Source organism: Phyllopteryx taeniolatus, chromosome 14, assembly GCF_024500385.1.
Source record: "Phyllopteryx taeniolatus isolate TA_2022b chromosome 14, UOR_Ptae_1.2, whole genome shotgun sequence".
NCBI lineage: Eukaryota > Metazoa > Chordata > Actinopteri > Syngnathiformes > Syngnathidae > Phyllopteryx > Phyllopteryx taeniolatus.
The window spans coordinates 3,792,733-3,816,201 of record NC_084515.1 but is presented as its reverse complement, the minus strand read 5'-3'; the positions used below and the strand labels follow the sequence as shown (position 1 = coordinate 3,816,201).

Sequence of the window (23,469 nt, the reverse complement as noted above, 5' to 3'; positions counted from 1 at the left end):
TTAAGTGCAGTACAGTATGAGGAACCAATCAGTATGAGGAACCAATCACCATCAGAGCGCTATATATAGCATATAGCGCTATATATGAGTATAGACCTACTGTACAGTCCACACCTGATGAGATATTATTTTACCATACATGTTCTTTTAAGTGTTCGTATGAGTTGAGTTGACTTTGTTGAGTTTTGACCCAGTAGTGTACTGTTCTATGGGGGTGGGCTGCAGATGGGGGAGGGGGGTGGTACGGGGGGGCAGACCCCATCTGTGACTGAAAATAGCACACAGGGGAACAGGAGAACGTCATTTTGCATGGAGCTGGGAAAAACACGTGAGATGTAGTTGAACTAAACCGTACAGATTGCCTCACCGGCTGTCGTTGTGTACTGCTCACATGTGAGTTTACGAATGTTTTACGGCCTTGTTCTGAGGAGCTCCATTGGCCCATGAGCAAGAGATTAGTAAACCAGAGGAACAAAAAAAAAAAAAACAGCAGTTGATCTGAACAATAACGTAAGTCACTCCTGTTGTCTTCTTCAACATTTTATTTGTTTCAATAGCTTGTTTGCTTCATGTCTACACTCATTGACTTGACCACAGAGATAACTGTGCCTGTTGGTGATCACAAGTAGAAATTTGATAGCTTGCATGACCTTTTTATTTTATCACACCGTTCATGAACATAGAGTTTTGGTGGTTAGTCAGCATGGAGTTGAACTTCACTGTGAGAAAAGTATTAATTTAACCAGGGGCAGCGGAAAAATTTTAGAGGGGGTGGGGGCGCAGTACTTTGGGGGCACTTTTTACCACCCAAAACACAATTGTTGACGGGGGTGCAGATAAAAAAAAATTCTCGTCCTGAACCAGGGTGTTGTGCCCGAGCAAAGGGGCACATCACACGTGGGGAGGCACAGTACTTTCGGGGGGCACTTTTTACTACTTCGAGGGCACGTTTTACTACTTCAAGGGTACGAAATATGACACTCTTCCATAACTACTTGCAAAGGGGAAACCAGTTGTTCAGAACAAAAGGAGTATAATTACAGGAATAAAGTCCTATTTGTTCTTTAGAATGAAAAACGCAAAATGTTTTCGAGAATGTAGTCCAGTTCCCAGAATTAAGGTGTCGTTTCCACAATAAAAGGTGTAATATTATAAGAATAAGTCATTGATGGTGTAGTGGTACACTCGCCTGCCTTTGGTGCAGGCAGCGTGGGTTCAGTTCCCACTCAGTGACAGTGCGAATGTGAGTGTGAATGGTTGTCTGTGTGTACGTGCCCTGCGACTGACTGGCAACCACTTTAGGGTGTAGTCGGCCTTTTCCCCGAAGTCAGCTGGGATAGGCTCCAGCGTCCTGCGACCCTATCCAGGATAAGCGGTGTTGAAAATGGATGGATGGATTATAAGAATAAAATTGTATTTTTGAAATTCAATTGTTAAAATATGACTTTGTGCATAACTATTTACATATGGGGGAAAAAGTATAATTTTTTTAACAAAAGTGTATTATTACAAGGAAAAAAAAGGCCCCTTTTTCCAAGAACAAAATATTTTTTGGAGCATATATGGGGTTTGTTCCCCCTGAAAAGAAAGTATTTTTTTCCAGAAGAAAAGTCTTAATATTAAAAGAACATTATTTTTTTTTAAATTCATCTAAAAATATGAAATACCTCCCTCACGAAACTTTGACTTTACTATCATAATATTACGACTTTGTCATGGACAAATGCAACGACTTTGTTCTTGTAAAATTACGACTTTTGATCTTGACAAAATATTGAGATTTTTTTTCTTGAAAAATATGACTATTCTCAGAACATTACAACCTTTTCTCGAAATTTGTTATTGTAAAATTTTTTCCCCTCAAAACAGGCAACTTTTTAATCTCTATGGCATTTAGGGTGATGCTTGGTACTTATGTTTACTTAGCATTTGTATTCTCAGGGTGTACTTGGAAAAATAATTAACCCCTGACCCAAAATGTTTGACAACCCCTATTATAAGTGTCCCTAATATTGTGGCTAGTGGGAGTCTAAAGATGACATTTCCTCAATTCAATTCTGCTCTATGATACCATCCTCAGCACTGCCTGAATAATGGGCAATATAAGAGAGAAGATGGGGGCCATATCCCAGACGATCTGCTCGAGAGGCCGAGTTCCATCCGACGAGGACTTAAAGGCTTCAAAAGACGACACAGTGCAGATGAAGAGAGAAATCTCCCTCATTAATGGGATCTGCCTCATCGTGGGCAACATGATCGGCTCTGGGATCTTCGTCTCCCCGAAGGGAGTCCTTATGCACAGCACTTCTTTCGGCCTCTCCTTGCTCATCTGGGCTCTCGGGGGCATCTTCTCGGTGTTCGGGGCCTTGTGCTATGTCGAGCTGGGCACCACCATCACCAAGTCTGGAGCCAGTTACGCCTACATCCTGGAATCGTTCGGGGGCTTTCTGGCCTTCATCCGCCTGTGGACGTCCATCTTTCTGATGGAGCCGGCCAGCCAGGCCGTCATTTCGCTGACCTTCGCTAACTACCTGGTGGAGGCTTACTACCCCACCTGCAGCCCTCCACACAATGCTGTACGCCTCATAGCAGCAGCCTGCCTCTGTAAGTGTTGATTTTTTTTCCCCATATTTTTTCATTACTCCACACACTGCTCATCTCATTACAATGTGTTTGCAAGAATAACAACACTAACTCTCTGGGCTGTCTGCTGGCCATTTGTTTCCACCTCACTTCCTTTTTTTTTTTTAACCATTTCAGCTGTGTTAAGGCAGAATTACTACTGAAACAACACAGAACACATCCCTAATAAGGTACCACTAACCTGTTCAATATGCATTGTAAATTATATACTGTTTACATCTGATTGTAGCTTTTGACTTTCTCGTGGCCACTTTAGCCCAATTGAAACTACAGTGATGCCTTGACATATCAGTTTAATTTGTTCTGCAAACACGCATGTAACTTGAAACACTTGCATTGCAAATCATCCTTCCCCATTCAAATGAATGGAAATGTCATTAATCTGTTCCAGCTCCCAAAAAAACAAAAACGGCAACAAAAGGTTTTGTAACGTTTTTTTTTTTTTTTTAATAAGAACAATTGTACTTCATTAAAAAAATACAGTAATAATGTATTTGAATAGAATGTAAATAATGAAACAGTTTGTCCACCATGATTTTATGCTCCAATGCACATGGACATTGTGCCTTAGGTAATTGCATAATAAATACACAAAGAACCCGGCCTCGTCTAAGCTCAGTAAGCTGTAGTAATATTAGTGATCATTCACAGACGATAAAGAATATATGCCGGTGAGTATTTTTACATTGCCCGTCATCTTGTGTTGCTGCACCATTTGTGTTCAAATATCATTCGATTAAAAGGTTATAACCATCGCAACAGCAATGCTAGTTTTGTAAGCCTGTCTATGGCGTTTTGCTTTGAGTGTTAGCATTAAGTCAGCAAACTTTAAGTTATGTGGGTCAGTTAAATACACAACGTGTAGTTCTTCAACTGGTAATGGCAATAAACTGAGAATGGCAATAAACAGTTTGAGGGACTCCCTTTTTAAAATTTTAGTTTCTAATTTAGCTTTTTATTTTATTTTTTGCACAGGGGAGCAATTTCATTCAATATTAATAGTTTCCAAAAGAGGCGTTTGGAGTGCACACTGAACGCCGATGGATCAACTGAATGATGCTGTTTTGATTTTAAGCTGTTGAGATATGCTCTGCTTACCATGGACAAAAATTACATTACATACAAGAGGTAGAAGCGCCATCTGCAGACTGTAGAAAGACTGTAATGTAAGAAAAAAAGGTGTTACTGAGAATATAGAAACATCATTTTGAGTTTGTTTTACAACCTGCTCATTATTCAAACAAACCGGAATTTGAAGGGTACAAAAAAATTTAACTGATTAATTTACACTAATGACAAGAACTTATGTTAGTTAACAAAAACTGCAATAAACAAAACATTAAACATACAAGCTGTAAGTGTAATAAAATCAGACAAGGTCCCAGGGTTACATTTTTTTTAATGTCGTTCTGAAGTCTTATGTCGCTTCTCTATGACAATACTCACTTAATTGCCACTACAATCGGTTGGTACACTTCTTGGCACATTCTTTGAGACCTATGCACCTGTTTTAAAGCTGTCTTTATTTAGAAAAATAGCTTTTACAAAGATCTTAAGGCTCAAGTTTGGTTTGTCACTGTCATAGAAGTATTAATTTAGCAGTATGTTCATTATTTACTTATTTGGAGGGGAGGGGGGGACAGCAAATGAAATTCATTCAGTAACGCTAGTAGGATTAACCACAGACGGAATGCATGTCTAGTGAGGTCATCACGATCCATGTGATCCCAACTTCGATGTGGCAATATGATGCAAGCCTTTCAATGAATGATTTCACACTAACAATGTAACAAACTCAGTGGAGTGTCTGGCATTTGGTACCTTGGCTTTCAGTGGCTTCATTGCCTCCCTCTCTCTCCTCTGTCTTCTCCAGGCATGCTCATCTTCATCAACTGCGCCTGCGTGAAATGGGGGACTTTGGTCCAAGACATTTCAACTTATACTAAACTCTCAGCCCTCCTCCTCATCATAATGGTAGGGATCCTGAAATTGTCTGCCGGTAAGTTGCTTTGAATCAACAAACTCAATTAAGTTGAGCAAAGTGGCTTTCACTTACTAAACTTGTCTTTGTCTAGGAGAAACAAAGAACTTTGAAAGTCCATTTGAGGGTTCCTCCACAGATCCTGGAGCCATCTCTTTGGCCCTTTACTCAGCTCTGTTCTCTTACTCTGGCTGGGACACGCTTAACTTTGTCACGGAGGAGATTCAGAATCCAGAGAGGTAAAATGATTAATGTACTTAGAAAATTAAATACAATCAAATTTAATTAATCCAAAAGGAATGTTCTAGGTCACTGATGGTGTAGTGGTACACTCGCCTGACTTTGGTGCAGGCAGTGTGGGTTCAGTTCCCACTCAGTGACGGTGTGAATGTGACTGCGAATGGTTGTCCTTGTCTATATGTGCCCTGCGACTGACTGGCGACCAGTTCAGGGTGTAGTCCGCTTTTGCCTGAAGCTAGCTGGGATAGGCTCCAGCGCCCCGTGACCCTAACCAGGCTAAACGCTGTTGAGAATCGAAAATCGAAAGGCATGTTCTGCATCATTTTGGAGGTAGTCTGTGTCATCGTAGGCAGATGACACACTATTGAACTGCAAAGTATAAGCTAGCTAGCTTATACTTTGCTCAGATAAAAACAATACTCTAAATTACTCTAAATCAGAAGGGCTGACGGGCGCCCACCTACTGACTGACTCTGGCGCTTGGGGCACAAGCAACCCCTCCCTAACCTCTGCTCCAAATAATCACGTGATTTATATAATTCAATCAATCAATCAATTAGTCAATCATTGTGCTCTTCATACATTCATAACTAAATACAGTGTATGGGTTGCATTTAACATTAGCTAAGTTGAGTGGAAACAAAAACAAAAATGAGTCCTATAAAATCTATATATCTGATATCCTGGCACACCCATTTTTTAAAGAATGGATCTATCTATTGTTGTCCTTTTCGCAGGAATCTACCCCTGGCCATCGCCATCTCCATGCCAATCGTGACAATCATTTACCTGTTGACCAACGTGGCCTACTACGTGGTACTGGACATGCCCTCTCTGCTGGCCAGTGATGCCGTCGCTGTGGTGAGACGTCAACAGTCGCTCTGCTGCTGAATATAGTCCTGTTCTTCAGGGAATGCTTTGATTTGACATGTATTTTCCCCTTTGGATATGAAATCCGAGGTCAATGAATTGCTATTATTCGGAATTGTGTGTGCAAAATCTGATTCCACAGACTTTTGGAAATGAAGTTCTGGGACCCTTCAAATGGATCATCCCCGTGTCAGTGGCCATGTCCTGCTACGGAGGACTCAATGCTTCCATCATTGCTGCTTCAAGGTAATCATCAAACACCGTAGGAAGTAGCAAACTTCAAATACTTACTTGTTACACTTAAGGAGATTTTTCAGGGAACTTTTTTTTTACTGTATTTATTTTTCTGACAATTCTTTACTTGTACTCCCTTCATTTGAAAACAGCTATCTGTTATTTCTACTCATTATCTTGTCAAAATAGGTCTGTTACTTTTGTTCAACGTCAGCAGTAAAGGAGTTGATTCAGTACCTCTACTTTCTACTTTTGTCTTTTTATCCACAAGTAGCTGCACTCCCACTTAAGCACACAGAGTGAGTGCTTTTGTCAACTCTGAAACAAACCTGGATAAAACTGGAGAATAACTAATAAATATTATTTCGGTGCAGGTTGTTCTTTGTGGGTGCTCGAGAGGGTCATCTCCCTGACACCCTCAGTCTGATCCATCTGGAGCGCTACACACCCATCCCTGCACTCCTGTTCAATGTGAGGACATCCCAACTTGAACTTGAGCTGAACATCTTACTCAATCCGTTGGAAAAAAATGTCTGTGAAAACATGTTTTTGTTTTTTTTTTGTATCATTGCAGGGCTTGATGGGCCTCATTTTTCTATGCGTGGAAGATGTGTTCCAGCTTATCAGCTATTTTAGTTTCAGCTACTGGCTCTATGTGGGCCTATCTGTGGCCGGCCTCATTTATCTGCGCTTCACCCAGCCAGACAGACCCAGACCTGTGAAGGTGTCCTGTTTGCTTATGCTTTTCTTATGGAAAGTACTATACACATAAATACTTGCGCACAATATTCTGAAATATGTGCATGGTTTAATAGCTGTGGAACATTCCAAAGAGTTCACTTAAACCTGCCAAATCCCTTAAATCAGTGGTTCTCAAACGTTTTACACTAACTACTGTACCAACTTAAAAAATACTTAAGCATATACTGCAAGTCACTGTAACTATGCATAGTTTAAACGGTAACACTAAAATAATGTTGCAGTAAAACGTACTGAACATTAAAGTTAAGTAAAAATTGTACCTAAGTATGTTTTTTTTTCTTTTTTAAACAAACAGTACTTAAAGATTAAATGCTAATGTAGTGTACTAAAAAGTTAAAAACAACTGAACTGTACAGAGGCAGTGATTCATTCATGCTCCGCTAGAGAGCACCCACATACCACTAGTGGTACATGTACCACACTTTGAGAATAACTGCCTTAGATTATTGTGTAGTTTACATATTAGTGTCAAGAGTTGGAATTATTGCAGTAGACCCCCACATAGTCATGGGATGACATTCGCAGATTTCTTGGGGGGAACCAATCCCCATTATTTGTGAAACACAAACTTATTCGCTGTCATATCTGGGGGTAATTATTATTATTATTATTTCTTTATTTACTTTTTTATTTTCATGGCAATTATAAGGAGCTTCAATTATTCAACGACTCTCGCTATTCAGGGTTGCACCCAATCCCCTGTTCAAGGGGCAACCTGAACTGGTTGCCAGCCAATCGCAGGGCACATACAAACAAACAACCATTCACACTCACAGTCACACCTACGGGCAATTTAGAGTCTCCAATTAATGCATGTTTTTGGGATGTGGGAGGAAACCGGAGTGCCCGGAGAAAACCCACACAGGCACGGGGAGAACATTCAAACTCCACACAGGCGGGGACGGGGATTGAACCCCACACCTCAGAACTGTGAGGCTGACGCTCTAACCAGTCGACCACCGTGCCGCCTGTGACTTTTTAGTCTTTCTTTATCATACATCATTATATTTCATCATAGATTTTTCATTATTCATCACTGATTTGCTGGCCAGTGAGTATATGTAAAGTAATATGTTCTACAGGTGACTATGTGATAATATATCACTGGCCAGCCAATCAGTATATGTGTATATATATATATATATATATATATATATATATATATATATATTTTTTTTGTTTGTTTGTTTTTTTGTTTTTGTTTTTGTTTTGCAGTGCTTTAAATACCTGTTACAAACATCATCACAGCATTTGTGCATGATTGGCTGGAAAGGCAAATTGGGCAGCTCTACTGAAACATCCTCTGCATCATTTCTCAGAAAGAGATTATCATGATTACGCCTGAAAACAGATAATTTACTGAGGCAGTGAGCAGCAGTTATCGCCAAGGGTGTTTTCTTGAAAAGCAGTCATTCAGTACAGATGAAAGGAAATTCAGATGCAGTGTGTCCAAACTAGCCATGTTTTATTTCGAAATATTACGTTTCTAGGAGGCGGCACGGTGATCGACTAGTTGGAGCGTCTGCCTCACAGTTCTGAGGACTGGGGTTCAATTCCCGGCCCCGCCTGTGTCGAGTTTACATGTTCTCCCCGTGCCTGCATGGGTTTTCTTTGGACACTCCAGTTTCCTCCCACATCCCAAAAACATGCATGGTAGGTTAATTGAAGACACTAAATGGCCCGTAGGTGTGAATGTGAGTGTGAATGGTTGTTTGTTTATATCTGCCCTACAATTGGCAGGCGACCAGTTCAGGGTGTACCGCACCTCCTGCCCGATGATAGCTGGGATAGGGTCCAGTACTCCCGCGACCCTTGTGAGGGTAAGCGGCTCAGAGAATGGATGGATGGAGGTTTCTGGGAAATGTGCTTTAAAATGTGGAAATGTCTATAATGTATTGAACAGAAATGCTGATTGCATATAGAGACCTATACATGGGCATAATGTCTTTGGCAATGCTCAGTGCAATTGCCTCTGTAATTGCCTTCCACCACAGTCCTTTATATGTTATACGGAACACACTGTGAAAATGATTCCACTAATGTTAACTGTTTCTTAGTTGGAATTACGGTTGCGAGAGGCTTTTTTTTTTAAATAGTCGCTAAAGCAGTCGGAAAAGTTGTGAGCAAACCATTAAGTTGACAATACTGACTGTGCTTTTCTAAGTAGCTCCGCTCTGTTCACACCCATTTTGTTAGTGGAAGCTGTCAATAATATAAATATTGAATTTAATAATTGAATTTGATTAAGTTTCTCTCTATTAAACAGGTCATTAATATTTTGGTTGAAATGTTCAAAAAAACAAATAACTCCCATGGTATATAGGGATATTGTGCAAAAAAATTGTCTGATTGAGAATACCTGAAACAAAAACTTGAAGACAAAGTTACTTGTGCAGTTTATTATTTTTGGAAAGAGGTCATACAATTGGACATGGGGACATGCAGCATCTCAAAGGGCTGGACAAGAGGAGGTTTCCAAAAAAAAAAAAAAAAATTATATATATATATATATATATATATATATATATATATATATATATATATATATATATATATATATATACGTTCCTCCTTTATTGTAAATGGTTCAGGCCAGTACACATAATGCAGGAAGAAACAGACAACTGGTCAGACAGAAAACAGCATGCTAGGATTCAAAGGGGAGGTCTCACACTTTTACCTTTCGGTATTGTTCTTGATCAGACGAACGGAGTCACTATTGAAAATCTAATTAGTTCCGAGTTTTACGATGCACTATTGAAGGTACAGGAGCAATTGTAGCTATGTTAGGATTATGTGGGGGGTCCTGTTGACCTAAAAAGTTTGAGAACTCCTTGTAGTAGATACTGTACACAGATACTCTGCCTGAACACACCACTGTTCAAATTAAATCACGAGTGGATTCTTCTCTCCACAGCTGACCTTGTTCTTCCCGTTCATCTACTGCCTGTGCAGCCTGTTCTTAGTCATTGTCCCTCTGTACGGAGACACCATCAACTCTCTCATAGGGATTGGCATCGCCCTCTCAGGGGTCCCTGTTTATTATATAGCCATCCACCTACCTGAGGAGAGGAGGCCCAAATTCTTGCGCACGCTAAACAGTAAGTCACTCTGATTCAAATGTCAAGTTTTTGCCACACTTTCTCGGTGTAATTGTTCTTCCCTTCCTCTTTGAACAGTCTTTGCTACCAGAAACACTCAAAAGGTGCTCTACTGCTGCTTGACGCAACCAGGCGGTAAAGGACAGTGAGCTCGGGACAAACAACGTCTTGAGGCCGCCCACTTTTTAAATGAAGGAGCTGACGTTTTGTCTCGCCACGAGCAGAAAAACAACACCCCGCACGTGTCCGTGAACACACGTGTCACATACCAGGTCAAGTTTTAAAAAAGGCCTGCGATATCAAATGACAGCAGAGGGAGCAAGAAACTAGTGACTTGTAAAAGCAATACACACTACTCACAAAACGTTAGGGGATACGAATCGAGCCCTGCCAGTAATAGTGAAAATCCGCAAGTTAGTGACACCCACCAAAGAAGGTTTGGAATTGCATTTAGATGCCAAAAGTGGGTAGCAAAGTCAACGGTATGGCCTGACTCAATGAAGCTCCTCCTTTCACTTTGGCATATGTGCTTGGCACCGAGATGCCATAAGATGGCGCCAAATAAATATTTTTATTTTTGACATGGCACAAAAATAACGAAAAGACAGGTTCCGACACAAAATCCGCAAAGACGCTTATTTGCACATGCCGAACCGTGATATCTGAGAGTTCACTGTATTGGGGTTCTGGGTGAATTTTCGTAATGAACCTAAAATGCACCATAACCTAATTTAATTTGACCTTCTCTAAACTTTTGAGGTCCAACTGTTTGCTGTTTCAGTATTTTTTGCACGATTCGCTGTTCTCTAACAAGGAGTTAAATGGCATAATTCATGACAAATATTTGATCCACATCCATTCAAAAGTTTGGAGAAGGTCCAATTAAGATCACTTGTAAAGGTTATAGTGCATTTTAGGTTCATCTTGAAATTCACCCAAAAGCCAAGTATCCCCAACTTTTGAGGAGTAGTGTAATTCTCCCCAGGGATCATTAAGTATCTTCCATGAGGATTTTCAAAAAACCTCATTCTAGATTCCACCTTGTTTGTTTGACTGAAAACCGAACTGTAAGAGCTTTTTACAATGCATGGACTTTTGGATAATAGGACTGTTTATGTCATTTGTAGAGACTGTACAATGATGTGTTTTGTGATTTTACACAATGAACAAGACTTTATGAATAAGTAGAGACAACAAATGTTTCAGATTGAGCTACTTTTATCACATTAAAGTTATTGATTCTAATGTCTCCTCAAATTTTCTTCCTCCTATATAGTACATCCTTTTTTTTGGTCCTTCAGTTTTTTCGGTTCAGAAAATGGATGGATGAATAAATATGTCTAAAACAGTGTAATATCCAATAGCAGCGGCACTTTGGTCAACTCAATAAAATGTATATATTTTTTTATTTTTGACCTCTTACACACATGGGAGAATATCCCTGAATGCATAGTAGTAGTAAACAAGTAGTCATGGGTTGATCAAAAGTCCACTTATCATTACAAGACTGTAGGTCACAGACATTCAAATCAGAGTTGATATTGTCTTCTAAGATTTTTTTATAACTGTAATATTTCTGGCAAACAGTAAATGTAACCCAGAATGTATTGTATAAAAATATGAAATATTCATGGGAAATATTGTGTTCCTGTCAGAATTGTGCTGTATTTTTAGACTAATTTGTTACAGTGTAACCTCATCTCCAAAGCGTCCAGGTCCATAACAATCACAAAGAGCTCCAGCTTTTTTTTCTTTTTTTTCTGTAGTGTAGCCGCTTCTGTGTTTTTAGCCCCATATTTATTATAAACCAACGTATAGTCCATTTGACAGCATGAGTAAAAATAGGACAGGCACTATGTAAGAGTAAATATTTATGGTAGTGTAACAGCATTAATAATTTACATTAAAATGACAATCAGGCAATACTTTTTCTCACCTTGCATACTTAAAGTATTTTTTGCAGATAGTCTAAAATTAAATGCTAGATATAAGAAAAAAAACAAAAACAATGAGAGCTTTCTGATCTTTTCCGAGCTCGCCAATTCTCATGTTAAGATGTTTTGTTCATGACAAGGTGCAGTTGGCATTCTCAAAGTCAGCGCAGATCCATTTGTTGGTGAAGCGTTTGTATCCCTCAGCTTCAATCAGGTCACTTCCTGAAAGAAAACACATACATGATGTCATATACATCATCTGGAGCAATTCACAATCAATATGTTTCGAATAACATAACAAAAAAAATATATAAAAAAAACAAAACACTAATAGATAATTAATAATAGTAATACAGAACAATGCTGACGTCACTGAGAGCCGGCGCTATGGCCTTGTGAGGTGAATTTGAAATCTGATTGGTTACAGAAATGGTGCTAATATATTTGAAGTGGCATGAGTCAGCACTACTGATTGTGAAGGCCCCGGAGAGATTAGATTGACTTGGCCACATGTAAAGGCTAAAATCTGATTGGACAAATAATAATAATAATAATAATAATAATAAATAAATCTAATACAGTACTGGAAGCAACGCAGCCAAGAGAAACACAATGAAATGAAGACAATAGACTGTTGCTAATAAATAAAGACAATTTCATGAAATAAATATTATAATTTAGGTTGAAAGTGTAGGCCAGTGCTTCTGATGGTGTTTAGGCTAGCAGAGATAGCCCACCAAATAAAACGTTCATATTGCTATATAATACCATTTGTTTACATGAGCACAAATTGACAGTTCACTCCAATAGTTCAAAATTCCCAAGCTAAAACGCTATGTTTCTGAAATGTTTACAAAAATGTGGTGGATATTGTCTGCCCTTTGCCAGTCTATTTACAAGCAATAATGTGGATTCCTGTGCACATATACAGTGTACTACCGCACTGACCGTCTATTAGGTTCTGAAGGCTGCAGAAGTTGGTACTGTTCTCTGCTGGATCTTTAGAGGCCTCAGACATTCCTTCTCCCTGTATATGACACATAACTGCATAACTAACAAGGAAAAATCTTACTTTTCATACACGACCCGTGGGGATGTGTTTCTATGCATCCTTTGTGATACCTACGCTGCAAAATTGTGAATATGCTTGCCCTTGCCCGGACGCGGGCCACCGGGGCCCCCCACTGGAGCCAGGCCTGGTGGTGGGGCTCGAAGGCGAGCGCCTGGTGGCCGGGCCTGCACCCATGGGGCCCGGCCGGGCACAGCCCGAAAGGGTAACGTGGGTCCCCCTTCCCATGGGCTCACCACTTGTGGGAGGGGCCATAGGGGTCGGGTGCAGTGTGAGCTGGGCGGTGGCCGAAGGCGGGGACCTTGGCGATCCGATCCCCGGCTACAGAAGCTGGCTCTAGGGACGTGGAATGTCACCTCTCTGGCAGGGAAGGAGCCCGAGCTGGTGTGTGAGGTCGAGAAGTTCCGACTCGATATAGTCGGACTCGCCTCCACACACACCTGGGGCTCTGGTACCAGTCCTCTCGAGAGGGGTTGGACTCTCTTCCACTCTGGAGTTGCCCATGGTGAGAGGCGCCGAGCAGGTGTGGGTATACTTATTGCCCCCCGGCTCGGCGCCTGTACGTTGGGGTTCACCCCGGTGGACGAGAGGGTAGCCTCCCTCCGCCTTCGGGTGGGGGGACGGGTCCTGACTGTTGTTTGTGCCTATGCACCAAACAGCAGTTCAGAGTACCCACCCTTTTTGGAGTCCTTGGAGGGGGTGCTGGAGAGCGCTCCCGCTGGGGACTCCATTGTTCTGTTGGGGGACTTCAATGCTCACGTGGGCAATGACAGTGAGACCTGGAAGGGCGCGATTGGGAGGAACGGCCCCCCCCGATCAGAACCCAAGCGGTGTTCTGTTATTGGACTTCTGTGCTCGTCACGGATTGTCCATAACGAACACCATGTTCAAGCATAAGGGTGTCCACACATGCACTTGGCACCAGGACACCCTAGGTCGCAGTTCGATGATCGACTTTGTGGTCGTGTCATCGGACTTGCGGCCGCATGTCTTGGACACTCGGGTGAAGAGAGGGAGCTGTCTAGTGATCACCACCTGGTGGTGAGTTGGCTCCGATGGTGGCGGAAGACGCCGGTCCGACGTGGCAGGCCCAAACATATTGTGAGGGTCTGCTGGGAACGTCTGGCAGAATCCCCTGTCAGAAGGAGTTTCAACTCCCACCTCCGACAGAACTTTGCTCATGTTCCGGGGGAGGCGGGGGACATCGAGTCCGAGTGGACCATGTTCCGCGCCTCCATTGCTGAGGCGGCCGACCGGAGCTGTGGCCGTAAGGTGGTCGGTGCCTGTCGTGGCGGCAATCCCCGAACCCGTTGGTGGACACCAACGGTGAGGGATGCCGTCAAGCTGAAGAAGGAGTCCTATCGGGCCTTTTTGGCCTGTGGGACTCCTGAGGCAGCTGATGGGTACCGGCTGGCCAAGCGGAATGCAGCTCTGGTGGTCGCTGAAGCAAAAACCCGGGCATGGGAGGAGTTCGGTGAGGCCATGGAGAAAGACTTCCGGACGGCTTCGAGGAAATTCTGGTCCACCATCCGACGTCTCAGGAGAGGAAAGCAGTGCACCACCAACACTGTGTATAGTGGGGATGGGGCGCTGCTGACCTCGACTCGGGACGTTGTGAGTCGGTGGGGAGAATACTTCGAAGACCTCCTCAATTCCACCGACACGCATTCCCATGGGGAAGCAGAGTGTGGGTTCTCTGAGGCGGGCTCTCCTATCTCTGGGTTTGAGGTCACCGAGGTAGTTAAAAAGCTCCTCGGTGGCAGGGCCCCGGGGGTGGATGAGATTCGCCCGGAGTTCCTAAAGGCTCTGGATGTTGTGGGGCTGTCCTGGTTGACACGCCTCTGCAACATCGCGTGGACAGTGCCTCTGGATTGGCAGACTGGGGTGGTGGTCCCCCTTTTTAAGAAGGGGGACCGGAGGGTGTGTTCCAACTACAGGGGGATCACACTGCTCAGCCTCCCTGGTAAGGTCTATTCAGGGGTGCTGGAGAGGAGGGTCCGTCGGGAAGTCGAATCTCAGATTCAGGAGGAGCAGTGTGGTTTTCGTCCTGGCCGTGGAACAGTGGACCAGCTCTACACCCTCGGCAGGGTCCTCGAGGGTGCATGGGAGTTCGCCCAACCAGTCTACATGTGTTTTGTGGACTTGGAGAAGGCGTTCGACCGTGTCCCTCGGGGAGTCCTGTGGAGAGTGCTTCGGGAGTATGGGGTACCGAACCCCCTGATACGGGCTGTTCGGTCCCTGTACGACCGGAGTCAGAGTTTGGTCCGCATATCCGGCAGTAAGTCGAACTCGTTCCCGGTGAGGGTTGGACTCCGCCAAGGCTGCCCTTTGTCGCCGATTCTGTTCATAACTTTTATGGACAGAATTTCTAGGCGCAGCCGAGGCGTAGAGGGGGTCCGGTTTGGTGGCCTCAGTATTGCATCTCTGCTTTTTGCAGATGATGTGGTTCTGTTGGCTTCATCAAGCCGTGACCTCCAACTCTCATTGGAGCAGTTCGCAGCCGAGTGTGAAGCGGCTGGGATGAGAATCAGCACCTCCAAATCTGAGACCATGGTCCTCAGTCGGGAAAGGGTGGCATGCCATCTCCAGGTCGGGGATGAGATCCTGCCCCAAGTGGAGGAATTCAAGTATCTTGGGGTCTTGTTCACGAGTGAGGGAAGAATGGAACGGGAGATCGACAGGCGGATCGGTGCAGCGTCTGCAGTGATGCGGACTTTGTATCGGTCCGTTGTGGTAAAGAAAGAGCTAAGCCGAAAGGCGAAGCTCTCAATTTACCGGTCGATCTTCGTTCCTACCCTCACCTATGGTCATGAGCTGTGGGTCGTGACCGAAAGAACAAGATCCCGGATACAAGCGGCCGAAATGAGTTTCCTCCGCAGGGTGTCCGGGCTCTCCCTTAGAGATAGGGTGAGAAGCTCGGTCATCCGGGAGGATCTCAGAGTAGAGCCGCTACTCCTCCGCATTGAGAGGAGCCAGATGAGGTGGCTGGGGCATCTGATTCGGATGCCTCCCGGACGCCTCCCTGGTGAGGTGTTCCGGGCATGTCCCACCGGGAGGAGACCCCGGGGACGACCCAGGACGCGCTGGAGAGACTACATCCTTCGGCTGGCCTGGGAACGCCTCGGGATCCCCCCGGAAGAGCTGGATGAAGTGGCTGGGGAGAGGGTAGTCTGGGCGTCCCTGCTGAAGCTACTGCCCCCGCGACCCGACCCGGATAAGCGGTAGAGAATGGATGGATGGATGGATGGACTCACAAAAATCCTCTTGTAAAAAAAACTAAAATGTCATATTTGTTTTTAAGAGCTTTTGATGAATGAGACCAATTGTTCTGGTGTTGTTAGAAACAAGAAAAACAACCAAATATAAGGTTTCAGCAAATTATATTTTCAAGGTTGTGAAAATAAAACATGTTAGCTATTAGCTACAGCTATTTTTAACTCTTTCATTTTTCTAAGTTTTCAAAAAAAGGAAACATAATGCTCATGTCTCATGACACAAATACAAAAATTAAAGGCCTTTAAGATATGTCAGAATTTGCCAATAATCCCAGCAGTTATTGCATGACATTATTTACACTTCACTTTAAAAAAAAAAACTAATGAAAAAAAACAAAACACTTGAGATGATAACAATCGGAAATAACGTACGGTCACTTTGCAAACGGTGGACTGCTCCAGAAGAAACTGCAGGTCGTTGACATTCTTGGTTTTTGGAGACGTGTGTATGGCTGTTATCAGGTCCGGAGTGGACGATACAAGCTGTGGGGAGTTTTGAAAGAAATTCACAAAGAAATATTTTTACATATTTTTAATGCCACAATGGAGATATTTGCAGTCATGTGTGATCATGCCATGCAAAACTTTATGGTGGCACAATTGATTGGTTTCATTTAGCAGGTCAGATCCCAAATGAGATGTCAACGAAATTTTTCTATTTCTTTTTTTCTATTTGCAGAAGCCAAACTCCTGACTGACCACAATATTAGGTACACCTTCAAAATCTAATGACATTTAAGCAGCACATAAGATACAGTAGTGCCTTGACTTACGTGGGTAATTGGTTCTGTGATCTCAAATCACCGTTCTCCATTGAAATTAATGGAAATGGCATTAATCCGTTCCAGCCCCCCATAAAACACCAGCAAACATTTTGGTAATGTGTTTTTTAGTAAGATGGATTTCATATCCCCTAATTTCAGAGCTTAAGTGCTCTTGAGCAAGGAACTTACTCACTCCCCTAGTTTATTCTTGATATGGAAAGTAGTCCACTTTTCAAAAGATTGTGCGAGTGTACCTGAGTGTCAAGTCATTGTAGGAATAAAAAAAAAAAAAAGGGTCTGACTTCATATGAGCATATCTCTCCTGCGTCAAGGCAGCTTTGCTGGATCTGCCACGCCTTGATCTGATTCACCAATGTTCCATAAACATCTTCACACGGGATACCAAACAACCTGCAGACCAGAGAGCAGAAACGTTTTTTTTAATTGTAAATTTACATCATTTGTCATTGATTGTAATAGTCAAAAACTAAACATCAGACGGTATTTGTTATCTAACAATGAATAAAATACTCCACCCTCAAAACGGTTTATTTGCTCAGTCTTGGAAGTCCTATATGAGAATAAAAATGCAGGGAAAATCTTGTCCAACACTCACGTAATTCTCTTCCTCCATGGCAGCGGAAGAGTTCATGTCATACAGATTCAAAATACATACAAAATTCATTTCATACAGTTCTGATCAGAAGTTTACATTCACTCGTCATGGCTCATATTAATTTGGGGCTTTAAATTATTTAGTCAAAACGTATTATTATTTTAATGATTATAGTACATGCATCTTCAGTCATTTTCAAAAACAAGAATTAGGTAAATATGTTTGAATGTATTTGATATTTTATTTAGTCCACGGCCACGCAGGATCAAAATTAAACTGTACATAGATACATTTCAAAAATATACCTGGACCACCAAACTTTATGAAACTGAGAGCTACTTCTTTGATACTGATTAATTCCAAGGGCTACCTGTTTGATACACAGAGCACATAACAATACTCACACTGTTTCACTGTATCAGAATCAGAATCATCTTTATTTGCCAAGTATGTCCAAAACACACAAGGAATTTGTCTCCGGTAGTTGGAGCCGCTCTAGTACAACAGACAGTCAATTTACAGAACACTTTGGAGACATAAAGACATTGACAAAAAACAACAACAAACAACAATTGTGCAAAAAATGCAGAGTCCTCTAGCACTTAGAGCAGTTCGAATGGCTAATATCGCAATAGTCCGGTGCATTGACCATTGTGCAAAGGGCACTGAGACTTCAAGGAGTGTATGCGGTTTAAAGTGACGAGTAGTGCGATAATCTGGGACAATGGTTGTGCAAATGTTACAGATACTCCTCAATCAGTGTGCAAATGGAGCAGATGCTACTCTGGCATGAGTGGCCACTATATGCAAATAGTGCAGCACGGCGAGACAACTACAGTGAGTGCACGAGTAATACATAATTGGCCCCACAGAAATGTGACAACGAACTCAAGTAAAAAAATTGCCAGCTTGTTGTAATGGAATTATAAGTTAGCTGTTTAAGAAGTTGATTGCAAGAGGGAAGAAGCTGTTGGAATGTCTACTAGTTCTAGTTTGCATTGATCGGTAGCGCCTACCTGAGGGAAGGAGCTGGAAGAGCTGGTGACCGGGGTGCGGATGGTCCGAGAGGATTTTGCACGCCCTTGTCTTAGTTCTGGCAGCGTGCAAGTCCTCAAGGGTGGGTAGGGGGGTACCGACAATCCTTTCAGCAGTTTTGATTGTCCGTTGCAGTCGGAGTTTGTCCTTTTTTGTAGCAGCACCAAACCAGACTGTGATGGAAGAACACAGGACTGATTCGATGACCGCTGTGTAGAACTGTCTCAGCAGCTCCGGTGGCCGTGCTCAGAAGCCGCAGGAAGTACATCCTCTCCTGGGCCTTTTTGAGGACGGAGTTGATGTTGGTCGCCCACTTCAGGTCCTGGGAGATTGTAATTCCCAGGAACTTGAAGGTCTCGACGGTTGACACAAGGCAACTGGACAACGTGAGGGGCAGCTGTGGCGAAGGATGCCTCCTGAAGTCCACGATCATCTCTACAGTCTTGAGCGCGTTCAGCTCCAGGTTGTGTTGGCCGCACCACAGCTCCAGCCGCTCCGCTTCCTGTCGATATGCAGACTCGTCACCGTCCTTGATGAGGCCGATGACAGTGGTGTCATCTGAAAACTTCAGGAGTTTGACAGTCGGGTTCGCTGAGGTGCAGTCGTTCGTGTAGAGAGAGAAGAGCAGCGGAGAGAGGACACAACCTTGGGGCGCCCCAGTGCTGATGCTGCGTGTGGATGAGGTGGCCTCCCCCAGCCTCACCTGCTGTGTCCTGCCTGTCAGAAAGCTGTAAATCCACTGGCAGATGGCAGGTGAGTCGCTGAGCTGGAGATGCTTGGAGGAAAGGAGTTCAGGGATGATGGTGTTGAACGCTGAGCTGAAGTCCACGAACAGGATCCTCGCGTAGGTCCCTGCACTGTCGAGGTGTTCTAGGATGAAGTGCAGTCCCATGTTGACTGCATCATCCGAAGATCTGTTCGCTTGGTAGGCAAACTGCAGGGGGTCCAGCAGGGGACCTGTGACACTCTTGAGGTGGTCCAGCACAAGACGTTCAAAGGACTTCATGACCACAGATGTCAAAGCGACAGGCCTGTAGTCATTCAGACCCGAGATTTCAGGTTTCTTGGGGACTGGGATGATGGTGGAACGTTTGAAACAGGATGGAACTTCGCACATTTCCAGTTATCTGTTGAAGATCTGAGTGAAGACTGGAGCGAGCTGGTCCGCGCAGACTTTGAGGCAGGATGGGGACACGTGGTCCGGGCCTGCCGCTTTGTTAATCTTTTGTTGTTTGAAGATGCGTCTCACATCCTGTTCATGGATGGTTAACGCAGAGGTCAGAGGTGGGATTGTGGTCGCGGGTGCGGCCGGGTTGGTGTGTGGTGTGAAACTGTCCTTTTCAAATCTGCAGTAGAAGGTATTCAAGTCGTTGGCTAGTGTGCTATTGTTCTCAGCTTGGGGGGATCGTCGCTTGTAATTAGTCAGCGATTGGAATGCATGCCAGACTGATTTAGAGCCGTTTGTGCTAAACTGTTTTTCCAACTTTGCTGTATAGATCCTCTTTGCAATGTTAATTTCTTTGGTCAGCTGGTTTCTAGCTCGATTATACAGGGCCCTGTCCCCGCTCTGATATGCGTCCTCCTTAGCTTGGCGAAGCTGCTTAAGTTTAGCATTGAACCACGGCTTATTGTTGTTGAATGTGCGAAATGATTTTGTTGGTACACAGACCTCTTCACAGAAACTGATATAGGATGTGACAGTGTCCGTATATTCATCCAGGCTGCCAGCTGAATTTTCAAAGACACTCCAGTCTGTGCAGTCTAAGCAGCTTTGAAGTTCCATCTTGGCTTCATTTGTCCACTTTTTGACTGTTTTCACTGTAGGCTTCGCACATTTAAGTTCTTGCCTGTACGTCGGTATTAAGTGAATTAAGCAGTGATCAGACGAGCCCAAGGCTGCACGAGGTATAGCACGGTATGCGTTTTTTACCGTGGTGTAGCAGTGGTCTAAAGTATTATTTTCCCTGGTAGGACAGTCGATGTGCTGCCTGTATTTAGGGAGTTCGTGGTTGAGTTTAGCTTTGTTAAAGTCCCCGAGAATAATGAGGGGTGAGTCGGGGTGTTTTTTTTCAATTTCGTTGACTTGATCGGCGAGCGTTAGCAATGCGGCGTTCGTGTTAGCTTGAGGCGGAATATAGACTCCAGCCAGTATGAATGATGCGAACTCACGTGGCGAGTAGAATGGTTTACAGTTTAAGTATAGCGACTCCAAATGCGGGCTGCAGTGTGTGCTGAGCACCGTGACATCCGTACACCATTTTTCGTTGATATAGAGGCATATCCCGCCGCCCTTTGTTTTCCCCGATGATTCCATGTCGCGGTCCGCTCGATGAATGTGGAAACCGGGAAGCATAATATATAATGTACACATGCCATTCATATACATATAAGTATAATTCTATCAAGAAAAATATAAAAAGAGTGCCACAATAAAACACTTCAAATAAAAAAAGAAATATATCCTGTAAATAAATAAATACAATTCAAAAATAAAAACACTATTAAATATCAACTTAAACCAAAAAGTCAATGGCAGTTTTGCACTGGGCCACTTGGCTATGGACTACAGAAGAAATAATATTTCTAATCATGTCACTATTTACAGTTACAATTGCCCTACAGTACATGAGAATAGGCAGTCTGTGTTTTGACAAAATCCCAAATCCCTTCACATTTTCTGTTGGGCCTAAACTGCAGACCCATCAGAAAAAAGGCAGGGTAGGCCTGTTAACTGTTCAGGCATTATTTTGTGAAAAATAATTATCAACTCACACAATGTCGTGTTGACCGAAACTTGTTTTGATAATGCCTTTCTGTTCCCACAAAAGTCAAAAGGGAAGGTGATTATCTCTCATTTGAAAGCAGACTTTGTGTACAACATTGCGATAGCTATGCAAACTCGAACAATTTCATACACGACCGATTTCAAAAGCTTAATTTGTGATGACTGAAACAATACAGTGCGCTTTGAAAGCACCTCCCAGTTCCTACTCAGGAGAAAAACTCTCAGTAGATGGTTGAAACTTCCAGGCTCTTTTCAAGCATAGCCGTCGCCCAAGCAAACCCCTCCCCCTGATCTGAGCATTATGGTGGACCACCACATCCCGATGTCCTTGTTAGACAACCAGTCAAGCAGTTAAAGCGTATCGTGTCTGTGAACTGCTAATCTGGCAGATAATGGCTGCATGTACAAAAGAAAGGTAGCTAATTGTAGGTCGTTGAGTTGTTCATTTTAAACCACACAACCTTTTGACCGTCCTCTAGGCATGGTAGCAGGAGTAAGAAAACCCTGGATTTTCTATGCATTAAATCATGATGCAAAAACAAGTAATTAGTTACAGACTGATACACAACTAAAGATGCACAGCATGACGTCTCTGTCTGGTCCCGAAGCCCCAAAGTTAATACATTACAAATACAAAAGAAAGAAACACTCTCTTACCACTTGATTTTGCACTGTGCTGTGACATTCGCCAGAGAAATGGTCAGAGTTGCTCCAAGAATGACAACCGATGCCGTAAATAGGAATTTCAGGGACATAATGCAAGTGGGTCAAGGAAAACCAAAATCTGCTGTGTGCTCCACTGCATGAGCTCCTTCTGTCCACTCAAAGTGATCCAAAGGCTTAAAAGGACAAGTCACAGTTCATGTGGAACATTGGAATAGACAACCATCCCAATTGAATTAACTCAAGCCAGAACATGGGAACATAGAGCTCATCTATCCTCATTCTAAAAGAGGCAAGTTGCAAATAAAACAAATATTTCAATCTACAATGCTGCTTGTTGTGTTTTTGACAAGGAAATTATGACATTTTCCTCTTAGTTATAATTGTTGTACTATATAGCTGGAGTCCCCTGACTAAAGACTAAAATCCTTGACTAAAGAAAAGAAAGTACAGACTGAAATTTACTTACTGTAAGTAGGAAATAAAAAATTAATTGTTACTGTCCATCCATCCATCCATTTTCTACCGCTTATCCGGGTCGGGTCGCGGGGGCAGTAGCTTTAGCAGGGACGCCCAGAATTCCCTCTCCCCAGCCACTTCATCCAGCTCTTCCGGGGGGGATCCCGAGGCGTTCCCAGGCCAGCCGAAGGACGTAGTCTCTCCAGCGTGTCCTGGGTCGTCCCCGGGGTCTCCTCCCGGTGGGACGTGTCCGGAACACCTCACCAGGGAGGCGTCCGGGAGGCATCCGAATCAGATGCCCCAGCCACCTCATCTGGCTCCTCTCGATGTGGAGGAGCAGCGACTCTACTCTGTTGTTACTGTCAATCATATAATTAACTTACATATTGCTTGTTTTGGGAAGAAAAATAATCACTGGACACGCTATCAAAACAAAGTGTTCCCATAAATTAACTGTCATGTCAGTTTTGTTTTTTTCCCTCCATCTTCCGCCTTCTCCCTGTGAAATGCACCCACTCACGGTCAACAACGAGGCGCTCTAAAGCAGTCATGCTCAGAGGTGTGGACTCGAATCACATGACTTGATGTACTGACACAGCGGGCCAGCCGTGCGCTGTCTGGGATTCCTGTACGTTAGAGTCTGGTTTAGTTAGTGTCGTGTTCTCAAGAATCAGTCTTGTATTTCATTTTTCATCCACTGTATTTACCAATCGATCAGCTCACATCTTGCATGAATTCAACATGGAACTACAATCTATTTGTCTATTTTTGACGTAATATTTTTACAAGGTGCACCCTTGTGGTCCGACTGAGATATCACAGTGGGATAACCTTTTACCTTTAATAACAAGATGACAAACGTGTTCTTTTTTTTTAAATTAATGCCTTATGTATTGATACTGACAAGAAATGTCAAGTTCAAACTGAAATCTATTTATATTTGTGTTTGAAATGTGTTTGTAGACAAGAAAATGCAGTTTCCTGCTATGTGCACAATGTGAATTTAAGAAAGATACTGTTGACTATCTAAAAGAGGAA

At 43.1% G+C, this 23,469-nt stretch overlaps 2 protein-coding genes across 2 annotated transcripts; one reads left to right on the top strand and one right to left on the bottom strand.

Moving 5' to 3' along the window:
• Window positions 1–268: 268 nt before the first annotated feature.
• On the top strand, window positions 269–11,076 carry LOC133489541 (Y+L amino acid transporter 2). The gene is made up of 10 exons (XM_061798741.1): window positions 269–510; window positions 2,081–2,604; window positions 4,517–4,642; window positions 4,719–4,863; window positions 5,602–5,725; window positions 5,877–5,980; window positions 6,343–6,439; window positions 6,543–6,692; window positions 9,648–9,831; window positions 9,910–11,076. The coding sequence occupies exons 2-10, from the start codon at window positions 2,094–2,096 to the stop codon at window positions 9,978–9,980; spliced, it is 1,512 nt and encodes a 503-aa protein (XP_061654725.1). The 5' UTR covers window positions 269–510; window positions 2,081–2,093; the 3' UTR covers window positions 9,981–11,076.
• On the bottom strand, window positions 11,037–22,133 carry wu:fc46h12 (uncharacterized protein LOC568958 homolog). The gene is made up of 5 exons (XM_061798747.1): window positions 21,967–22,133; window positions 17,176–17,284; window positions 16,482–16,592; window positions 12,714–12,792; window positions 11,037–11,987 (listed from the first exon to the last, which is right to left on the bottom strand). Exons 1-5 carry the CDS (start codon window positions 22,062–22,064, stop codon window positions 11,896–11,898), a joined length of 489 nt encoding a protein of 162 aa, XP_061654731.1. The 5' UTR covers window positions 22,065–22,133; the 3' UTR covers window positions 11,037–11,895.
• Window positions 22,134–23,469: the final 1,336 nt, after the last annotated feature.